The following is a 21350-nucleotide window of genomic DNA, read 5'->3' as shown; positions in this document are numbered from 1 at the left end:
AAATCTGAAGTAGGCCTTGAATGTTTCCTAGCAACAATTCCACTACATTTAATCCAACACTCACCCAGTCTCCTAGAGGCTCACTTCCTACCTTCTCTCTCCCCTAACCTCCAACACCTGACCCCTGCTCCCTCCTCACTACTGATGACTTGCTTCTTTTACTGAGAGAATAGCAACAATCAAAACAGAATTTTCATAATCTCCTGCCACTCTATCTGCCCATCCACACAAATCTGTACCCATACAACTGAACTGTCAATATTTCTAACAAAGGCCAAATCCATTCCCTCCTACCTACTCTAGAACATTGCTGCTGCAATCCTCTTCTTTCTTCTGCGAAATCAATTATATCGTCCTTATTGGATCTTTCCTATTAGTCCACAAACATGCTGAAACATTGTTCCCATCTTCAAAATAAAAAACCAATTAAGAATCCTCTTTATCTCACTCCCTCTCCATCTGATTTCTCTATCTTCCAGTACCCACAATAAAACTTGAAATATTTGCTTATATGCGTTGCCTTGAATTTCTCCTCTCCGACTCTTGAACTCGCTCCAATCACATTTCACTCAAGAATGAGTTCTAAACTACCACAACACTGTTAATCGGCTATGCTGCTGCTGCTGCTGCTAAGTCGCTTCAGTCGTGTCCGACTCTGTGCGACCCGTAGACGGCAGCCCACCAGGCTCCACCCACCCCCCCACCCCCCCGGTCCCTGGGATTTTCCAGGCAAGAGTACTGGAGTTGGGTGCCATATCCCAATACAAAAGTTAAAAAAAATATTTTTTTTTAAAGAATGAGTTCAAATCTTACCCCCTTATGAACCTGCTCTACGTGTAGTCTTCCCCATCTTAGTAAAAGGCAACTTAATCTTTTTAGTTCTTCAGAACAATCTTGGAGTTATCCTTCACTTTCCTCTCACGCGTCTATTATTGTATCCACGTGCACAACCTGTTGCCTCCGATTTCAAAATATATCCAGAATCCAAGTGATTTTGCTCTTCACGGCTTAACAATTGGATCATTTCAATAAACACCTAACTAGTTTCCCTGCTTCGCCCTGGCCTGTCCCCACACAGGTCCCACCCCCTCTCAGAGCTAGGGGGTGGACAGCCAAGGGACAGTCAAGTGGCGGCAGCGCTCAAAGTCATTACGGAGCCCAAACTGGGCGAAGAAGGAGCTTGAGGCTGAGGCTCCAAGGTGGGGAAAGATGTAGAAACATGCGGATCACGGCCGCGCAGTGAGCAGACCGGCCGGGGAAGGAGCGCGGGGGTCGGTGGGCGACAGCGGGGCCTCAACCTCACCTCGCCAGTGCCGCGCCGGAACAGTACCGAGTCCTCTGGCTCCGGGAAGCCGCCGCCGCCTCCGCCCATCGCCATGGCTAGCCTGCCGCCGGGTGCGCGGCGTGGGTTCCGTCCCTCGGCGAGTGACGACTTCCGCCGCCCAGCCTCTGGGACCGGAAGAGCATGGCGGCCGGAGGCTGCCGGCCGGCGTCCGGGGTGCCCCGCGTGCTCTCCGCCCGCGGGCGCCACCTGCCTCCGTCGGCTTCCGTCGGGCGCGTTGGTGTGCCCTCTCTGTATCCTTTAAGTTCTTTGATCTCACTCTTTCGTCTGCTCGTGGAATGTTTCGACCCGTTTTTTGTTTTAAACAATAAGTCCTCTTAGAAAAATGGTGTTCGTTGCAGGTCACTTAGAAAATATGGGTAAGCAAGAAGTAAAAGTTGGTCCATTGTTAACCGATAATTATATAGCTGCCATTTTTTTAAAAAGTGCTTTTAAGACATTCATGTACTTGTGCTAAGTTGCTTCAGCCGTGTCCGACTTTGTGTGACCCTATGGACTGTAGTCCACGAGGCTCCTCTGTCCATGGGATTCTCCAGACTGCAGGGGGTTGCCATTTCCTCCTTCAGGAGATGGTCCCCATCCAGGGATTGAATCTGCATCTCTTGCAGTCTTCTACATTGGCAAGGATGGAAGGATGTGTGGGTCCTCAGTCATGTCCAGCTCTTTCCGACCCTATGGACTGTGGCCCGCCAGACTCCTCTGTCCATGGGGATTCTCCAGGCAAGAATACTGGAGTCGGTTGCCGTGCCCGCCTCCAAGGGATCTTCGCAAGCCAGGGATCGAACCCACATCTCTTGCGTTTCCTCCATTAGCAGGCAGGTTCTTTACCACTAGCGCCACCTGGGAAGCCCTTTTATGTACTTACGTTCACAACAATCTTTTGAATTAGGGGCTGTTATTACCATTTAATCGGAGAAGGCAATGGCACCCCACTCCAGTACTCTTGCCTGGAAAATCCCATGGACAGAGGAGCCTGGAAGGCTGCAGTCCATGGGGTTGCTGAGGGTCGGACTTTTCACTTTCGTGCATTGGAGATGGAAATGGCAACCCACTCCAGTGTTCTTGCCTGGAGAATCCCAGGGATGGGGGAGCCTGGTGGGCTGCCGTCTATGGGGTCGCACAGAGTCGGACACGATTGAAGCGACTTAGACTGGCAAGGTGTTCCCATTTAAAGTTGAGTAAACCGAGGCACAGAGCATTTACACAGCTATCTGGAATCCAGCATTCCTTTAAAACGGCCCAGCCATAGCATTTGGCTTAATATTCTCCCAAATCTTCTTGTGACTTTTTGAACTTAAAACCATGAATTGTATTTTTTTTTTTTAATCTTTGTGTTTACATGGGTCAAGCAGGTTTTTAGTTCTTTGTAGAAGCTTGCCCTATACTTTTCCAGTATTCCTTATTGAGCATTTAGACTTGCTAAATGGCTTCCATGTTCCTATTGTAAGTGAATTTTTTTTAAAAGTCAGGGAAATTTGAGGGCTCCCTTCGGCTTCTGTAGATACCAGAAATAGATGTATTTTTTAAACGCTTCAGTCATAATTCTCACAATGGCAGTATGATGCAGAAGTTTAAACAGTTTGGAACCAGGTTTCTTTTTAAAATTTTTTAGATAGACTTTACATTTTATAATACTCATCATTTAAAAAAATTTGATGGCTTTTGGCTGTGCTGGGTCTTCCTTGCTGCATGGTCTTTCTCTAGTTGTGGCAAGGGAGCCTATTCATTATTTAAGGCGTACAATTTAGCGGGTTTTAGTATAGTCACAAGACTGTGCATTTCCACCACTAAATTGCAAAATGTTTTAATCACCCCTCAAAAGAAACCTTGTATCCAGTAAAGTCACTCCACATGCTCTCCTTTTCCCAGTCCCTCACAACCACTAACCTACTGTCTAGATTTGCTTGCTCTGGATATTTCATGTAAATGGCATCATATATGATCTTTTGTGCCTTTCTTCACTTAGCATGTTTTCAAGGAGGAATTAGCTTTAATTAGTGTTTAATGGCAAATTTCTTTGTTGAAAAAGTATTTCTACTTACCAGAAAATTTCCCCTTACTTGGTTCCTCAATAAAAATGAACTACAGCAATTTTTGTTATCAGAGAAAACATGTTCTTTTTTTCTTGATGGTGACATCCAGATTTGAATCACTATATGGATTATACAAAGTTATTGCACATGATAGACAAAGCACTCAAAGCATAGGGTAGTGGATTTTCAAAGGAAACCATTTCATCCGATTTGAAGGCACTTACGTAAGTATTACATTTAACATCACAATCATGGAGGGTCCCAGGTCTGAGTACCTTGCCTGACACGAGGCAGGGGCCCCATACACATGGCTGAATGTGTAATTCCCCCTACTGCAAGAACGGCTCCATTCTCTAAGGTCCTAGGACCCTCTTACAGGCTAGTCCTGGTGGTTCTGTCCTGTACACACAACACTATTTTCATATTCTGTTTTTCCTGCTAGCAGCCCCTGTGAGCAAGTGTCTTCACGTTTTATCTCTGTTCTCATGAGGCCAGTTCAGAGTAAGTGATGCCTAAAAAGTGTTTGGTAAATCAATGAATTGTTCGACCCCATCCCAGCTTTGACACTTCTGTCAGTAGGCTAGTCTGCTGCTACTGCTGCTGCTGCTGCTAAGTCGCTTCAGTCATGTCCGACTCTGCGACCCCTACTAGAGGAAGGTTATTCACAAATGTATAAATTGTACTTGCGTGAGAAAGAATTTCATTAAGTAGACCTCCAGATGTTCAAGCTGGATTTAGAAAAGGCAGAGGAACCAGAGATCAAATTGCCAACATCTGTTGGATCCTTGAAAAAGCAAGAGAGTTCCAGAAAAATATATGCTTAATTGACTATGCCAAAGCCTTTGACTCTGTCGATCAATACAAACTGTGGAGAATTCTTCAACAATGGGAATACCAGACCACCTTACCGGCCTCCTGAGAAATCTGTATGCAGGTCAAGAGGCAACACTTAGCAATGGACATGGAACAATGGATAGGTTGCAAATTGGGAAAGGAGTACATCAAGGCTGTATATCGTCACCCTGCTTATTTAACTTATATGCAGAGTACGTCATGTGAAATTCCAGGCTGGATGAAGCACAAGCTGGAATCAAGATTGCCAAGAGAAATATCAATAACCTCAGATATGCAGATTACACCACTCTTATGGCAGAAAGCAAAGAGGAACTGAAAAGGGACTGTTGGGCCATTTCTTAGCATCTGATCCAGTTGGTGAGGAAATTGACAGCATTCCAAAGTAGGCTGTTGAAAGAAACCACTCTTTCCCAGTAACAGCTCTTTTGCTTAAAATTGCCTTCCCACTGTCACTGGAGCTGTTTTCAAGTTATCGTGAAATGCCAACAGACGGTGTGGGTTAACTTTAACAGTAAATCATGGCTTCATAGATTAATTAATTGCTGCACAAATAAGTTGATGTATATGCTTTTAAATCTTACATAACAAGAAGTAAAACAAGTCAAACCATTTTTTCTTTGAAGACCTAAAAAAACAGAGTGTCTCTGATGATCTTTAAAACTGTATACTGGCTTCAAGGCAGATTGTTCTGTAATTTGACCAACAATAATGTAGAACTTTTCATACATGTTTATAAAATAAACCTTAAAAGAAAAAACCTTAACTTCATGAACTGGAACCAGTCTTTGTGCATATGGCATTTACACACCAAAAACCTACATTTGGTGAATCTTGGAACTTGCCATGATCAAGTAGGTTACTCAAATGATTAGTGAACAAGTTTCCACTTAGGGTAATATATATCGGTATTGTCATGTACAACAGCCAATAAACAAAAGACCAAAACCAAGTAGTTCCTTTTACCTCATCTTCAGAGTCTATCTGAAGGATAGATCAGGATATTAGAGATGTGTCAGTGATTTGTGTACAAGAATGCTCACTATTAAAGCAGCAGAAATTTGAAAATTCCAAAGGATGTTTTGGAAGAATATTTGATATTATGGACAGATAGTAGCATAATTCATAAATGACATAGATATAATCACTCATCCAATATGTAAAGTTTGGATTCATTTCCCTCACATCATACACCAAAATACATTCTGGGTGACTTTTTATAAAGTAACCTTTGGGATGGGGGAGATTTTAAGACAGAAATAAGAAACTATGCAAGGACTGAAAACTCAAATACCTTTTGGGGGTCAAGCAGGAAAAGGAGATGAGTAAAGAGTAAGCAATAAGGGGTGCTGGGTACTGTAATCAGTTAACTCAAGACTACCCCTCTGCATACCTCCGCACCCCCACTCACTCCACCTACTTCCCATCCTAAACAAAGGCATTCAAGTTCACAGTAAAAAATTTTAACATGTCAGGACAAGTCTGCCGGTTGTCAGTCTGCATCTTCAGTTAATAAACTACACATTTAAATCAAAAGTACAATGAGATATCACCTCATATTGGTCAGAATGGCCATCACCAAAAACCCTACAAATAAATGCTGTAGAGAGTGTGGTGAGAAGGGAACCTCCTACACTATTGGTGGGAATGTAAATTGCTACAGCCACCATGGAGAACAGTATGGAGGTTCCTTAAAAAACTAAAAATAGAACTACCACATAAATCCTGTAATCCCACTCCTGGGCATACATCTGGAGAAAACCATAATTCAAAAAGATGCATGCACCCCAATAATCACTGGAGCACTATTTACAATAGCTGAGACATGGAAGCAATGTCATTGACCGCAATATGGATAGACCTAGAGATTACTGTACTAAGGGAAGTAAGCCAGAGAAAGATACCATGTAATATTGCTTACATGTGGAATCTAAGAGAAAAAGATACAAAGAAACCTATGTACAAAACAGAAATAGACCCACAGACATAAAAAACAAATTTATGGTTACCAAAGGGGACGGGGGTGGGAGAGAGAAATTAGGATTTTGGAATTAATATATACACCCAACTAGATGTAAAATAGATAATGAATACAGACCTATTGTATAGCACAGGGAACTATGAAACTCAATATTTTGTAATAACCTATGAAGGAAAAGAATCTGAAAAAAATATACATGTATGTATGTATAACTGAATCACTTTGCTGTACACCTGAAACACAACATTTTAAATCAACTATATACTTCAATTAAAAAAAGAAACTAGGCATTTGATTATGTAAATAACTGACAAAAATGACGTAAGTAAAATGAAAGGACAATAATTTAGAAAATATTTGTAACAAGAAAAGTGAATATTCTTTAATATATATAAAAAAAGCTTGGTCAAATACAAATAACAGCAAAGTAAGCTAGTCATAGAAGAAAAAAACAAAAGAGCCAATAAATATTGAACAAATGTCCAAACTCTGGAAGCTCTGAATTCAGTCTGCTTGGATTCATATTCTTAACCTGCCACTAACTAGATGGGTGACCTTGGGGAAAGTCCTTAATCAAAACCTCAGTTTCGGGGCGGGGTGGAAAAAAAAAAAACACCTCAGTTTCCATAAACTCTATAAAAATGAACATAACAGGACTTCCCTGGTGGTCCAGTGGATAAGAATCTGCCTGCCAATACAGAGGACACAGGTTTGATGCCTCAGTTCAGTTCAGCCACTCAGTTGTGTCAGACTCTTTGTGACCCCATGGACTGCAGCACACTGGGCTTCCCTGTCCATCACCAATTCCCGAAACTTGCTCAAGCTCACGTCCATCAAGTCGGTGATGCCATTCAACCATCTCATCCTCTGTTGTCCCCTTCTCCTCCCGCCTTCAATCTTTCCCAGAATCAGGGTCTTTTCAAATGAGTCTGTTCTTTGCATCAGGTAGCCAAAGTATTGGAGTTTCAACTTCAGCATCAGTCCTTCCAATGAATAATCAAGACAGATATCCTTTAGGATGAACTGGTGGATGGTTGGATCTCCTTGCAGTCCAAGGGACTCTCAAGAGTCTTCTCCAACACCACAGTTCAAAAGCATCAATTCTTCCGTCCTCAGCTTTCTTTATAGTTCAACTCTCACATCCAAACATGACCACTGGAAAAACCATAGCCTTGACTAGACGGACCTTTGTTGGTAAAGTAATATCTCTACTTTTTAATAAGCTGTCTAGGTTGGTCATAGCTTTTTTTCCAAGGAGCAAGCCTCTTTTAATTTTATGGCTGCAGTCACCATCTGCAGTGATTTTGGAGCCCCCCAAAATAAAGTCTCTCACTGTTTCCATTGTTTCCCCATCTATATGCCATGAAATGATTGGACTGGATGCCATAATCTTAGTTTTCTGAATGTTGAGCTTTAAGCCAACTTTTTCACTCTTTCACTTTCATCAAGAGGCTCTTTAGTTCTTCTTTGCTTTCTGCCATAAGAGTGGTGTCATCTGCATATCTGAGGTTATTGATATTTCTCCCGGCAATCTTGGTTCCAGCTTGTGCTTCATCTAGCCCGGCATTTCACATGATATACTCTGCATATAAGTTAAATAAGCAGGTTGACAATATACAAGCTTGATGTACTCCTTTCCCTATTTGGAACCAGTCTGTTGTTCTATGTCCATTTTTAAGTGCTTCTTGACCTGCATACAGATTTCTCAGGAGGCAGGTAAGGTGGTCTGGTATTCCCATCTCTTGAAGAATTTTCCAGTTTGTTGTGATCCACACAGTCAAAGGCTTTGGCATAGTCAATAAAACATAAGTAGATGTTTTTCTGGAACTCTTGCTTTTTTGATTATCCAACCAATGTTGACAATTTGATCTCTGGTTCCTCTGCCTTTTCTAAATCCAGCTTGAACATCTGGAAGTTCGTGGTTCACATACTTTTGAAGCCTGGCTTGGAGAATTTTGAGCATTACTAGCATGTGAGATGAGGGCAATTGTGCGGTAGTTTGAGCATTCTTTGGCATTGCCTTTCTTTGGGATTGGAATGAAAACTGACCTTTTCCAGTCCTGTGGCCACTGCTGAGTTTTCCAAATTTGCTGGCATATTGAGTGCAGCATCATCTTTTAGGATTTGAAATAGCTCCATTGGAATTCCATCACCTTCACTAGCTTTGTTTGTAGTGATGCTTCCTAAGGCCCACTTGACTTCGCATTCCAGGATGTCTGGGTCTAGGTGAGTGATCACACTATCATGGTTATCTGTGTCATGAAGATCTTTTTGTACAGTTCTTCTATGTATTCTTGCCAGCTCTTAATATCTTCTGCTTCTGTTATGTCCATATCGTTTCTGTCCTTTATTGTGCCCATCTTTCCATGAAGTGTTCCCTTGTTATCTCTAGTACTTGTTTGATGCCTGGCCCGCGAATATTCCACATGCTGCAGAGCAACTAAGCCTGTCCGCCACAAATACTTGAAGCCTTAGAGCCCATGCTCAGCAACAAGAGAAGCCACCACAAGGAGAAGCCTGCACACCACAACTAGAGAGTAAGCCTTGCTCACCGCAACTAGAGCAAAGCCTGCACAGCAACAAAACCCCAGCAGAACCAAAAATAAATATATACATAGTTAGATAATTATGTGTGTGTATATATATATAATATGTATGTATATGTATATACATATGTGTATATAAATGATCCCACAGGCCACAAGGCATGGTCAAAAAAAAAATACACAGGATTTCTCTTATTCTTTATGAAGAATTTTATATGAATTTATAATTATCTAAAAATTTTAAAAAGATTAAAAAGACCAAGTACTTTATTTCAACAATGAATTCATTCAAGTAAGTGCCATAAAAATTAATCAAAAAGCATTGTTTTGGATTTAAATTTTAATGATTAGTTACAACCTAGAAATCTTCCTTATCAATATCTATATTCTTTTGAAGATGGAAATTTTCTCCAGATTTTTGAGAATTAACGTTTAATTATTTATTGCCATGCCTTGAGGGCCTGTAGGATCTTAGCTCCCTCAAGTGACGTGTTAGTCGCTCAGTCATGTCCAGCTCTTTGTGACCCTGTGAACTGTAGCCTACCAGGCTTCTCTGTCCATGGAATTCTCCAGGCAAGAATACTGGAGTGGGTTGCTATTCCCTTCTCCAGAGAATCTTCCTGACCCAGGAATCGAACTGGGGTCTCCTGTATTGCAGGCAGATTCTTTACTGTTTGTTTACTAGTTCCCTGACCAGGGGTCAAACCATCCCTACCCCCCACCCCTGCCCACTTTGGAAGCTATGAGTCTTAACCACTGTACCAGCAAGGAAGTCTCAAGAATGAACTTTTGAAAAGTCCAAAGTCATTCCTCTCCACAGGAAATTTTAGACATGAAAATTACTCATCTTTTAAAAAAGGAAATAAAGGGGGGCTTCCCTGGGGGTCCAGGGGTTGGGACTCTGCTCTTCCACTGCAGACGGAGTGGGTTTGACTCCTGGTCGGGGAACCAGGATCCTGCTGCATGCCACTCAGTTTGGCCAAAAAAAAAAAAAGAAAGGATGCGGCTTCAAGCATAATAAGCTCTTTGTACTCAAGGCTTATCAGTCTGTAAAGAAATTCTGGAGATAGAATTACAGAAATCAGACTCAAAGAATCTTTGTGGTACAATCAGTCTTCTTCATTGTATCTTTCATTGGAATGTAACTTAAGCTGTTGTAGTCCTTTTGACCTTGTGAGCACCATCAAATAAAGTGGTGTGGTTTTTTTTTTGCCATGTGGTATGTGGGATCTTAGTTTCCTGGCCAGGATCAAACCCATGCCCCTGGCATTGGAAGTGCAGACCTCTAACCACTGGGCCACTAGGGAAGTTCCTCCATCATATAAAGTTTTGAAGATGAAAGGTAACCCCCACAATAGAACACAGCTTTATTTTAACTGAAAATCTTTGTTAATATGAAGATAACTCAAGCTAAAAAACATGTTTGCCTTATTCGTATTAGAGACACTTAGGATTCCGTCCTGTTTATGGTTGGTACCATGGGTAAGTGACCTATCACAAGATCACTAGAACTATCATTAAGATGTTAGCTGAACTCTTGAAGATTTGTCCATTCATGTAGTGGTAGACGTAATAGATGATTAGTAAAAACCTGAATTGTATGATGTGAAAAATCAAATATTTGAGTAATATTTTAAAGTTATTCATCACTTCATATTTTTATTCTTCTTGCAATAAATATGCATGTTTACTTTAGAATAGAATGAGGTTTCAAACGTCAGTTTCTCTAAGTTAATGTATTTCCAAATTTAAAATCAAGTCACAAATTTTTGAAGAGTCTCAGAACAGATTAAAATGGGCAAATATAGATAATAAAGGCAGTGGATCAGCCAGTAAAAAGCTAGTATGAAGGTTAAAAACAAAAGCAACTAAAACTACAATTAGACGCTAAGTAATGCATAAAATAAAAAGATATAAAATATATCAAAAACATAAAACATAGGGTGTGAAGAAAAGGGAACACTTGTACACTGTTGTTTGGGTATGTAAATTGGTGTAGCCACTGTGGAAAACAGCATGAAGGATCCTTAAAATACTAAAAATAGAAACACCATATGATCCAGCAATAACACTCTTTAGAGTATCTGAAGAAAATGAAAACACTAATTTGAAAAGATGCACGCACCCCAATGTGCACAGCAGCATTATTTACAATAGCTAAGATATGGAAGCAATCTAGTGTCCAATCAACAGATGAATGGATAAAGAAGATGTGGTATATATGTGCGTGCAGATTCACACATACACACAAATATTACTCAGTGATTAAAAAAAAATGAAATTTTGCCATTTGCAACAATGTACATGGACTTGGTGGGAATTAGGCTTAGTGGAGTCAGACAAAGACAAATTCCGTATAGTTTCACTTACATGTGTAAACAATTAGACTGCAATAAAAAATACTAACGTATCATAGGAAAAGAGGCACTCTTAGAACACTAAGAGTGAATCCTAATGTCAACTATGTACTTTGGGTGATAATGATGTGTCAATGTAGGTTCATTAGTTATAACAAAGGTACCACTCTGGCTGGGGATGTTCATCATGGGGAGGCTATGCATGAGTAAAGCCAGGGGGTATACCAGAAATCTAATAAATTTTGCTGTGACCCTAATTTTGCTCTAAAAAAATTAAGCCTATTAAGAAAGGCACTCATTCCAGAAAATTTTAAAGCTGTGAGTGAGTTCTTACTGAGACTTCATTTAGTTTACCTTCTTTTAGTTGTGGTTCCAAGTGGTTTGCACTATTTTGTAAATTCTTCAAGCAAACTAGTTGATTACAAAGCAAAATTAGATAAATGTATCTTAAATTCTGCTATACTATGTTATATATATTACTATATGCTATATATAAACTATTATACTATTATATATTATAAAGTAGACTTTAAAGATCTACTTTAACAAAGTTTATGGCAAAGATTCTAGATTTGTATACATGATCCTATTACCTGATCATATTACCTTTCTAATAAATTATATAAATGCTCACTGCTGATAAAAAAAATAATGTTCACTAATATGTCATATGCATGGTTAGTGTTTTATTCTTTGAAGAGTGGTTCTGAAACATCACACTAAGTCAGGTTGAAAGGAAAAGTTTAAAATAGTTTTATAAGGATATAACATATGTACTGACTGTTCACTCTACAAAATCTTGATCATAGAGCTTATGATACACCTAGTTAGCAGTAGCACCCAGGTTTTCCAGATAGTCATTATTTCTCTCTTGTTTGCATAGACTTCCTCTCATTGGCTGCCTTCTGCTTTTGTTGCATGATCTCAGAGTCCCTATAATGGGGAAAAAGGCTGTAAGTCGTTACAGAAAAATTATGTTCTCCCTTGTATTCTATAATAATCCATTCAGTATCATAGAAGACAATTTAAAAGAAGACATACAGTTTCATGTCTTTCCATTTTCATGGGTGGAGATGGAATGAATGGGAAGGCAAAGAACAGAAATGCTTTGAAGTCTTATTTTGAATACAGTTTGTGTTCAGGTATGTGTGTGTGTCCTTATGTTTCATATATACCACACATCTACACATCATTTGACAAGAGGCAGTTATATGCAGAAATAATGGCAGTTATTCTTGGTTGTCAACACAGTTAATTCACTCTAAATTTTTTCATGAAAGGGGCATTTCAGAAGTGTTCTAGTTATCTTAAATGATACCTAGGATTAGGACATAGATGTCATTATATTAAGCAATTCAGTTTCTTACAAGCCAAAAGCCAAATAGCTAGTGATGAAAAATGGATTACACTCAAGCAGGATATTCAGGGCATTTTCTTAACCCTTTGTGTCTCTGGTTGAACAGCAAGTACTAAGAACTAAGACCAAACTACCTGGGCTGGATGGTCCATGAGCCCATATTAAAAACATATTACACCACTATATATTCAACAGCTCCAATGTGCCAGGCACTTTGCTGGCTCTGAATTAAATCCCACAACAACTTTGAGTTATTGTCTTTATGTTTCAGGTTATAAAGTTAAAGGCTTAGAGCTAACTCATCTGCCTCAAATCATAAAAACCAAGGTTTGTCCAGTTTCAAAGTCAAGGCTCTTTCCTATATTGTCACTGCATATTTCATATTAGGCTTTAATTCAGGATAAGTAGCTCTGTCCATGTCATTCAGACATTTCTGTAAAGCCAATAGCAAAAATAAAGAATGAGAAGGAAGGAAAAACAAGACAGTTACCCCCAAAAAATGAGGTATCCTGAATAAAAAGTTACTTTTCTGTTTGTGACCAAACTCTGCTGTGTTTGCTGTATGACTCTAGTAGTGTTATTGAAGTTCAGAGCCTCACTCTCTCATTGCATGCATTGAGGCTAATACTGCTTTTCATGATTGTAATGAGTAGAGGTTGATATAGAGCACCTAGCACAGAGCTTTGTAAATAGTGGGTAGTCATTACGCAGTGGCTATCACTAAGCCACGCTGTACTAGGTCTCCCAACAAAAATATGATTTCAGCGTTACTGACCTGTATCACTCCGCTGATTAGTTCACCTCTACTCCTATCTAAGCAAATTTAAAGCAAAGCTTATCACTTTAACAATAAATGTCACAGAAAATGTGAAGTGGTAATTACGGGATTCAACCTCATTAAACTCTGGCTGTATATCAGAATCACCTAGGGAACTTTTAAAGTCAGGTTTAACTTAAGTATAATAAAATGTACTACCTAGAGCACCTTTCTGGGGGCTCTGTAGCATGGTGGCATACGGGATCTTAATTCCAGGACCAGCACAGAGTCTTAGCCACTGGACCACCAGGGAAGTCTCCCTAAAGCACCTTTTAATGTCCAACCCCAGACCGATTAAATCAGGACTGGGTGTAAGGCACAGGTTTGAGCAGACGTGAAGGTTTCCCAGGTGGTTCTAATGTGTAGCCAGGCTTGAGGACCGCAGAGAAGCCATAATGAACCCTGTGTCATCAATTATTCACCTGATCTCCAAGTTTCACATGGACAACAAAATTTGATTTTAGAAAAAAATTAAATTTTGCTAACTTTTTTTTAGAAAAATGAATGATTTTCCTAAAAAACCCTTAAGCTGTAAAGTATTTCTGTAGCAACTTTATATTATTTGTCATTTATAGTCATATATCAAGGCTGTATATCTGCATTCTCTCCAATTCAGTGGCTTCTGAAGATATAACTACATATACTTTGTATCTTTTTCAAAAGAGTTATCAATATAATTGGTGACCTGTCATACAGACAAGTATAGGCAGGTTGTCTGCTTTGAAAATGTTTATCCTTAGCACCTAACAATGCTTTGCACACAGAAGCTAAATGAAATTCTTATGGTTGTTGTGGAGTTGAATGAAATTCTCTGCAAGACAAATTATAGCTTGAGAGCTTCAAATTCTTCATCCATGAGTTGGGATAATGACTACCCTACATAGTTTTAGTATGACTGGCACATAACCGATAGGCAACTGTTACCTGTTCCTGCAGGTTAGGCCTCATTCTACTAAGGACTTAAAAACTGCTTTCCATTCTTCAGAATGAAAACTTCTGTGACTTGAGAATTCCTTCATTATCACTTACCGCTGCTTCCTCTGAGAGGTAGTCAGGCTATCCTCTTTTCTTTTTCCCTTACTAATTTCCTGGGATTTCTTCATATTTTTCTGGCGGGCCAGTTCTCGTTGATTTCCACCTACAAAGAGAAACAGCCATGTTATTTTTCCATCTCCAAAATTGATAATTCCATTCTAGGGCTCTTATTTAAAAGGATTTGAAGTTTGCCTTTGACAAGATGAGCCAGCAGAGTACTGCATGGAAAGGTGTTTAGGGATCTGAGGACAAGAAGGAAGCTTAAAGGTAAATACTTAAGGTCTTAATAATATTATGGTACCCGTTAAGGTGCTCCCTGACTATAAATACCAGACCTCTTAAAAGAAGCATTCCAATGGTCTGTCTATATGGACCAGTATCCTAAAATAAAGTCTGGCTTTTTGAGATGAAGAGAGAAAGATCCATACCACAGATCATATCTCGCACACATTTTGTTATTTTTAGTCGCTCAGTTGTGTCCAACTCTTTTGCGACGACTGTAGCCCGCCAGGCTCCTCTGTTCATTGGATTTCCCAGTCAAGAATACTGGAGTGGGTTGCCATTTCCTTCTCCAGGGGATCTTCCAGACCCAGGGATCGAGCCTGTATCTCCTGTATTGGCAGGCGGGTTCTTTACCGCTAAACCATCAGAGAAGCCCTCGCATAAGTTGGCCCATTGTAATTCAACCGTTAAGCGAGCAAATACAGCTGCTTCCAAGACAGTACCTTCCAGAGCCAAACAAAGAACTAGAGAGGAGACCCAGTGCTCGTTAGGCCTCAGGACTTTAAGTAGTAAGTACCAGCATAAACCACCTCCAGACCTAGGACCTCGCTCCCTGGGATCTCCACACACCTCGCCTCCGGGGAGGGGTTCCTTACGTGTCAACTCGCCCCAGTGAGGCGGACACCTACCTGCCGGACCTTTCAGGCCGGACCAGACTCCAAAGCCCCTCTCCCTCCGCGGACTAAAAACCTGGTCCGCGTCGCTGCTAGACCGAAGGGGTTTCACCAGCCCGCCCCTGCCTCCTCGCCCGCCACGCCGCGGAGCTCGACTTCCTCGCAGGACACTCCCCGCCGCTTTCCCTACCCGTCCGCACACTCACGGGCCATGATGACAACCGGACCGAGCCTGGAAGAGAGCGACTCGGAAAAGCAACGACCGCCTCGCACGCTCAGCCGCCGTCCCCACCCGTTGATCTGGAAGACTAAGTCCCCGCCGGCCCCTCGCCGGGATACGCCTGGGCTCTGCCGGCGGCCCCGCCCACCGAGACCCGACAACAGCCGCCGGCGTGGCCGGCGAGTGACTGCGCGTGCGCGGCCAGGGGGGCGGGGCTGTGCTCTGCTGGGGCTCCGAAGCCGCAGCTGCCAGAGTAGCGCCGTAGGTTGGTTTCAGGGTTCTCTTTGGCTGTGCAAGTTTGGTAGCGTCCTGAAAGCGGGTCCTTGAGTCTGAGAGATGTATAGGCGTTTGGGGATTTTCCCCTCTGTATCCGGGGCACTGGGGCTTCACTAGCCCCCATATTTTTGGTAAAGACGTAAACACAACAGTATCTATAACTTTTTCGACAAAGAACGTTAGTTTTTTTGTTGTTGTTTCACCGCATCCCATTGTAGATGCCGAACAGAGAGAAGGGGGACAGAACAGGTTGAAGGTTAATTGTGAAAGGCAGTGTTGGCCCTTTACATCTTTTCCTTCTTTATTCACGCACCAAGCCTCAAGGTAGGCTTGTGCTGTGCTGTGCTTAGTTGTTCAGTCGTCTCCGACTCTGCGCCCTCAGGGACCGCCATGGGATTCTCCGGGCGAGAACACTGCAGTGGGTTGCCATGCCCTCCTCCAGGGGATCTTCCCAACCCAGGGATCGGATCCAGGTCTCCCAGCATTGCAGGCGGATTCTTTACCATCTGAGCCACCAGGGAAGCCCAAGGTAGGCTTATTTCTCATTTTAGGAAAGAGGAGCCTGAGACTCTGAGACCAGAAGCGCAGACCTAATAAGTAGGGACTGGTAGAAGTGAGATTCAAATTTAAAAAGGACTCTCAAAGTCTCTTCATTTCCCATTTGATCCCAGTGCGCTTGTCACGGTGGATAGTACTTTAGAGTTCTGTGGATCTGTGCTTGGGTTGTGTGATGGGGAGAGAGTGCTAGGGAATGCAGTCTTATCACGAATTCAAAATAGCCGAGAATGTAAGTTATGACCAACCTAGATAGCATATTAAAAAGCAGAGACATTGCTTTGCCAACAAAGGTTCATCTAGTCAAGACTATGGTTTTTCCAGTAGTCACGTATGGATGTGAGAGTTGGACTATAAAGAAAGCTGAGCACCAAAGAATTGATGCTTTTGAACTGTGGTGTTGGAGAAGACTTTTGACCGTCACTTGGACTGCAAGGAGATCCAACCAGTCCATTCTGAAGGAGATCAGTCCTGAGTGTTCATTGGAAGGACTGATGTTGAAGCTGAAACTCTAATACTTTGGTCACCTGATTCGAAGAACTGACTCATTTGAAAAGACCCTGATGCTGGGAAAGAGAAGGGGACGACAGAGGATCACCAATTCAGTGGACATAAGTTTGGGTAAAATCTGGGAGTTGGTGATGGACAGGGAAGCCTGGCGTGCTGCAGTCCATGGGGTTGCAAAGAGTTGGACACGACTAAGCGACTGAACTGAACCTAAACTTACATAAAAGCCATGGAGCATTTGCCATTGCTAGAAACAGACATGGATGATTGGTGCTTATTTTCTTTGTTTATTCCTCTATTTCAAACTGAGAAATGTGTAGAGTTTGTCTGGACACCCTAAAATCACCCTATTTTTTTTAAAGTTTTTAATTTGGAAGGTTTCATATATATAAAAAAGTATAGAACATACCATGATGGACCTCTAAGTATATATGACCAAGCTTCAACAATTTTTATTTCACCTCATAAAAACTACTTTTTGAGGGTTCTGGATGTGGAATGTCTGGATATTGAAAGCCCAGCTTTCCCAATGAGTAGGTGTGTGAACTTGGGAATGTTATTTCATTGCATTAAAGCTTTCTTACCTAAAAATTGCGGAGGTAATTGTGCCTCCTTCACTCATCGAATGAGTATATGTGAAGTGCTCAGTGCCCAGCACGGGAATGCACTCACGTGTTAGTTATATTTGTCATCATTCTTTCAACCTCCCAGAGCCTTTCCTGCTTACCATTGTCCCTGAATTCCACTCGTCCTCCTCAGTACTCCTCACAGGCCAGGTGTCTGTTTCCACGTAGAGTCCTCTTCTGCAGTAACTTGAGCAGGGGGAAAGATTGATTTTTCTGGCACTTTATAGAGATAAAGAGATCATCTAAAGAGGAAGGGAGGGGAGTTTGGGATTAAAGTTAAGTGGTAGAGTTGTTTCTGTGTGTGGTCTTAAGAGTCTAATTGAGTTTTTTCTTTGTAGCTACAACTATAGTTATTGAGTTGCAGGGATACACATGATATATACTATGTATACAAGTAATATGTGTGTCTGCCAGACAAACCTGGGGACTTTTAAAATTATAATACTGGTAAGACTATACCAACTTTGATATGTAAAAATATCTTATGATTTTATCTTAAATAGTAAAATTGAATCTGACTCTAGTCCCATCTCTTTACAAATAGGAAATTAAATCCTAGTCATTTTTTACTTCTTTACCTGCAGAATTGTGTGAATACCATAGACTCTTAGGTGAAACAGAACATTAGGGGAAAGGTCTGGTGTCTTCAGTGTATACCAGAATATGCTGTCCAAAGCTGTATGGTTCTGGCGGTAGCTCTAAGATTTTTGAGATATCTTCAGCAGGGGTTATTTTTGTCAAGTCCTTGAGCTGTCTTTCAGGATTTTCCACAGTTTATTGTGATCCACACAGTCAAAGGCTTTGGCATAGTCAATAAAGCAGAAATATATGTTTTTCTGGAACTCTCTTGCTTTTTCGGTGATCCAGCGGATGTTGGCAATTTGATCTCTGGTTCCTCTGCCTTTTCTAAATCCAGCTTGAACATCTGGAAGTTCACGGTTCACATATTGCTGAAGCCTGGCTTGGAGAATTTTGAGCATTACTTTACTAGCGTGCGAGATGAGTGCAATTGTGCAGTAGTTTGAACATTTTTTGGCATTGCCTTTCTTTGGGATTGGAATGAAAACTGACCTTTTCCAGTCCTGTGGCCACTGCTGAGTTTTCCAAATTTGCTGGCATATTGAGTACAGCACTTTCACAGCATCATCTTTCAGGATTTGAAATAGCTCCACTGGAATTCCATCACCTCCACTAGCTTTGTTCATACTGATGCTTTCTAAGGCCCACTTGACTTCACATTCCAGGATATCTGGCTCTAGGTCAGTGATCACACCATCGTGATTATCTGGGTGGTGAAGATCTTTTTTGTACAGTTCTTCTGTGTATTCTTGCCACCTCTTCTTAATATCTGTGGAAAATTCTGAAAGAGATAGGAATACCAGACCACCTGACTTGCCTCTTGAGAAATTTGTATGCAGGTCAGAAAGCAACAGTTACAACTGGACATGGAACAACAGACTGGTTCTAAATAGGAAAAGGAATACGTCAAGGCTGTATATTGTCACCCTGCTTATTTGATTTCTGTGCAGAGTACATCATGAGAAATGCTGGGCTGGAAGAAGCACAAGCTGGAATCAAGATTGCCGGGAGAAATATCAATAACTTCAGATATGCAGACGACACCACCCTTATGGCAGAAAGTGAAGAGGAACTAGAAAGCCTCTTGATGAAAGTGAAAGTGGAGAGTGAAAAAGTTGGCTTAAAGCTCAACATTCAGAAAACAAAGATCATGGCATCTGATCCCATCACTTCATGGGAAATAGATGGGGAAACAGTGGAAACAGTGTCAGACTTTATATTTTTGGGCTCCAAAATCACTGCAGATGGTGACTGCAGCCATGAAATTAAAAGACGCTTACTCCTTGGAAGGAAAGTTATGACCAACCTAGATAGCATATTGAAAAGCAGACATTACTTTGCCAACAAAGGTCCGTCTAGTCAAGGCTGTGGTTTTTCCAGTGGTCATGTATTGATGTGAGAGTTAGACTGTGAAGAAGGCTGAGTGCAGAAGAATTGATGCTTTTGAACCGTGGTGTTGGAGAAGACTCTTGAGAGTCCCTTGACTGCAAGGAGATCCAACCAGTCCATTCTGAAGGAGATCAGCCCTGGGATTTCTTTGGAAGGAGTGATGCTAAAGCTGAAACTCCAGTACTTTGGCCACCTCATGCGAAGAGTTGACTCATTGGAAAAGACTCTGATGCTGGGAGGGATTGGGGGCAGGAGGAGAAGGGGACAACAGAGGATGAGATGACTGGATGGCATCACTGACTCAATGGACGTGGATTTGGGTGAACTCCGGGAGTTGGTGATGGACAGGGAGGCCTGGCATGCTGTGATTCATGGGGTCGCAGAGTCAGACACAACTGAGCAACTGGACTGAACTGAACTGAGCTCTCTGAGGTGTGTTTGAGGTCTTGTTCCCTCTCCAGAGTACTGGAGGGAGACCATGTCAGACCTTCATTTCCTTCTCAGTCTTAAAGGAATCTCTTCTGATTTTTCAGCCTTGTTTTCCTACTCTTAAAAACACTTGTCTCTTTTCTTTCTGTTTCTGGATGAACTAGCAATCTCTTTAATCAGTTCAGGATTTTATTCCTTTGACATTTTGTTCTTAATGTAGTAAGATGTTCTTATAGAATTTTCTTCTCCTTCTAAGAAGGAAGTCAGGTCTTTGTTTTCCACCTATGAGTCAGGGGACTTGTATAACCAGTTCGAACACAGGCCCACAATCTACAGAGTCAGTCTGTTCTCTGGACATTTTCCCTCTCATCATAGAGTACTTCCCTAACCACCCTGCATAAGGTAAGCCAGCCTCCTGTTAACCTCTGTCATAATTTCCTTTAAATTTCTTTCATGGCATTTAATAATTCTTAAATTATCTTGTTCACTTGTTGAATTTTTTTCTCCCACCCAGTATTCCTTGCTTATTGCTTTATTGCTCCCTCTTGAAGCATATTAAGAATGCTCACATTAATTGACAAAGTTTAACTATAGTAACTTTTAAATTTCTTTTAATTTTTGACTGTGTCACAAGGTTTGTGGGTCTTAGTTCCGTGATCAGAGATGAAACCAGGGCCCTTGGCAGTGAAAGTGCAGAGTGCTAACCACTGGACCTCCAGGGAATTCTCATTAACTATAATAATTTTTGAACAGAGATTATATTCACGTTTAACAGTAAACAAGGTATACAATGAATGTTGTTCTTCCCATGACTTACTTCTCAGAAACACAGTTCCCTTTCTGGAAATTAACTGTTACCACTTTCTTCACACTTGAATTTCTAATCTACATTCTACTCAATTTAGAATTTTTTGGAGAACTTTATTTTTTACCTTATTTGTTTGTTTATTTATAGCTGTGCTGGTCTTTGTTGCAGCTGGTGGGCTTTTTCTCTAGTTGTGGTGAGGCAGGGCTACTTTAGTTGCTGTGCAGGGACTCATTGTGGTGGTTTCTCTTGTTGCTGAGCACAGACTCTAGGACCCAAGGGCTTCAGTAGTTCAGCTTGTGGGCTCTAGAGTTTGGGCTCAATAGATCTGGTGCAGGGGCTTAGTTGCCCCTTGGCATGTGGAATCTTAGTCCCCGGACTAGGGATCAGACCCATGTACCTTGCATTGGATCAAGGATTCTTAACCACTGGACCACCAGAGCAGTCCCTTCAATTTAGAATTTTTAAGCCTTAGGACGTGGTGACGAACAGACAGTGTTCTACAGGACCCTCTAAAAATGGCCGGTGGCTCAGAGAATAAAGCATCTGCCTGCAATGTGGGAGACCCGGGTTCAATTCCTGGGTTGGGAAGGTCCCCTGGAGAAGGAAATGGCAACCCACTCCAGTACCCTTCCTGGGAAAGTCCCATGGACAGAGAAGCCTGGTAGGCTACAGTCCATGGGGTCGCAAAGAGTCGGACACGACTTTGCCACTTCACTTTCACTAAAAATGTCCAGTAGTTTAAAAA

At 41.4% G+C, this 21350-nt stretch overlaps 2 protein-coding genes and 1 long non-coding RNA gene across 5 annotated transcripts in view; 1 reads left to right on the top strand and 2 right to left on the bottom strand.

Annotated features, from left to right (window-relative positions):
- LOC113878920 (survival motor neuron protein) overlaps positions 1-1427 on the bottom strand; it is a 32535-nt gene extending 31108 nt beyond the window's left edge. For all 3 annotated transcript variants that reach the window (XM_027520096.1, XM_027520097.1, XM_027520095.1), the window contains exon 1: positions 1304-1427. In XM_027520096.1, the coding sequence (XP_027375897.1) occupies positions 1304-1378 (75 nt within the window). In that variant the 5' untranslated portion in view covers positions 1379-1427. The remainder of the gene's footprint in view (positions 1-1303) is intronic.
- Positions 1428-1460: 33 nt separating this feature from the next.
- Positions 1461-9292, top strand: LOC113878922. Its single transcript, XR_003507165.1, has 3 exons — positions 1461-1575; positions 3485-3599; positions 8601-9292. It is a non-coding gene; the product is annotated as an uncharacterized LOC113878922 (long non-coding RNA).
- Positions 9293-11777: 2485 nt separating this feature from the next.
- Positions 11778-15598, bottom strand: LOC113879117 (small EDRK-rich factor 1). The gene is made up of 3 exons (XM_027520382.1): positions 15423-15598; positions 14315-14423; positions 11778-12044 (listed from the first exon to the last, which is right to left on the bottom strand). The coding sequence occupies exons 1-3, from the start codon at positions 15427-15429 to the stop codon at positions 11972-11974; spliced, it is 189 nt and encodes a 62-aa protein (XP_027376183.1). The 5' UTR covers positions 15430-15598; the 3' UTR covers positions 11778-11971.
- Positions 15599-21350: the final 5752 nt, after the last annotated feature.

This window comes from Bos indicus x Bos taurus, chromosome 20 (genome assembly GCF_003369695.1).
Source record: "Bos indicus x Bos taurus breed Angus x Brahman F1 hybrid chromosome 20, Bos_hybrid_MaternalHap_v2.0, whole genome shotgun sequence".
In the NCBI taxonomy this organism is placed as follows: Eukaryota; Metazoa; Chordata; class Mammalia; order Artiodactyla; family Bovidae; genus Bos; species Bos indicus x Bos taurus.
The sequence above is the reverse complement of the archived record's forward strand: the minus strand, read 5'-3'. Positions and strand labels throughout refer to the sequence as shown.

Bases quoted from the DNA above. Each gene is read 5' to 3' on its own strand.
- LOC113879117 (XM_027520382.1), bottom strand. The intron at 12,045-14,314 runs GTAAGTGATAAT...TCCCCATTATAG, and splicing joins ACCTCTCAGAGGAAGCAGCG to GGACTCTGAGATCATGCAAC.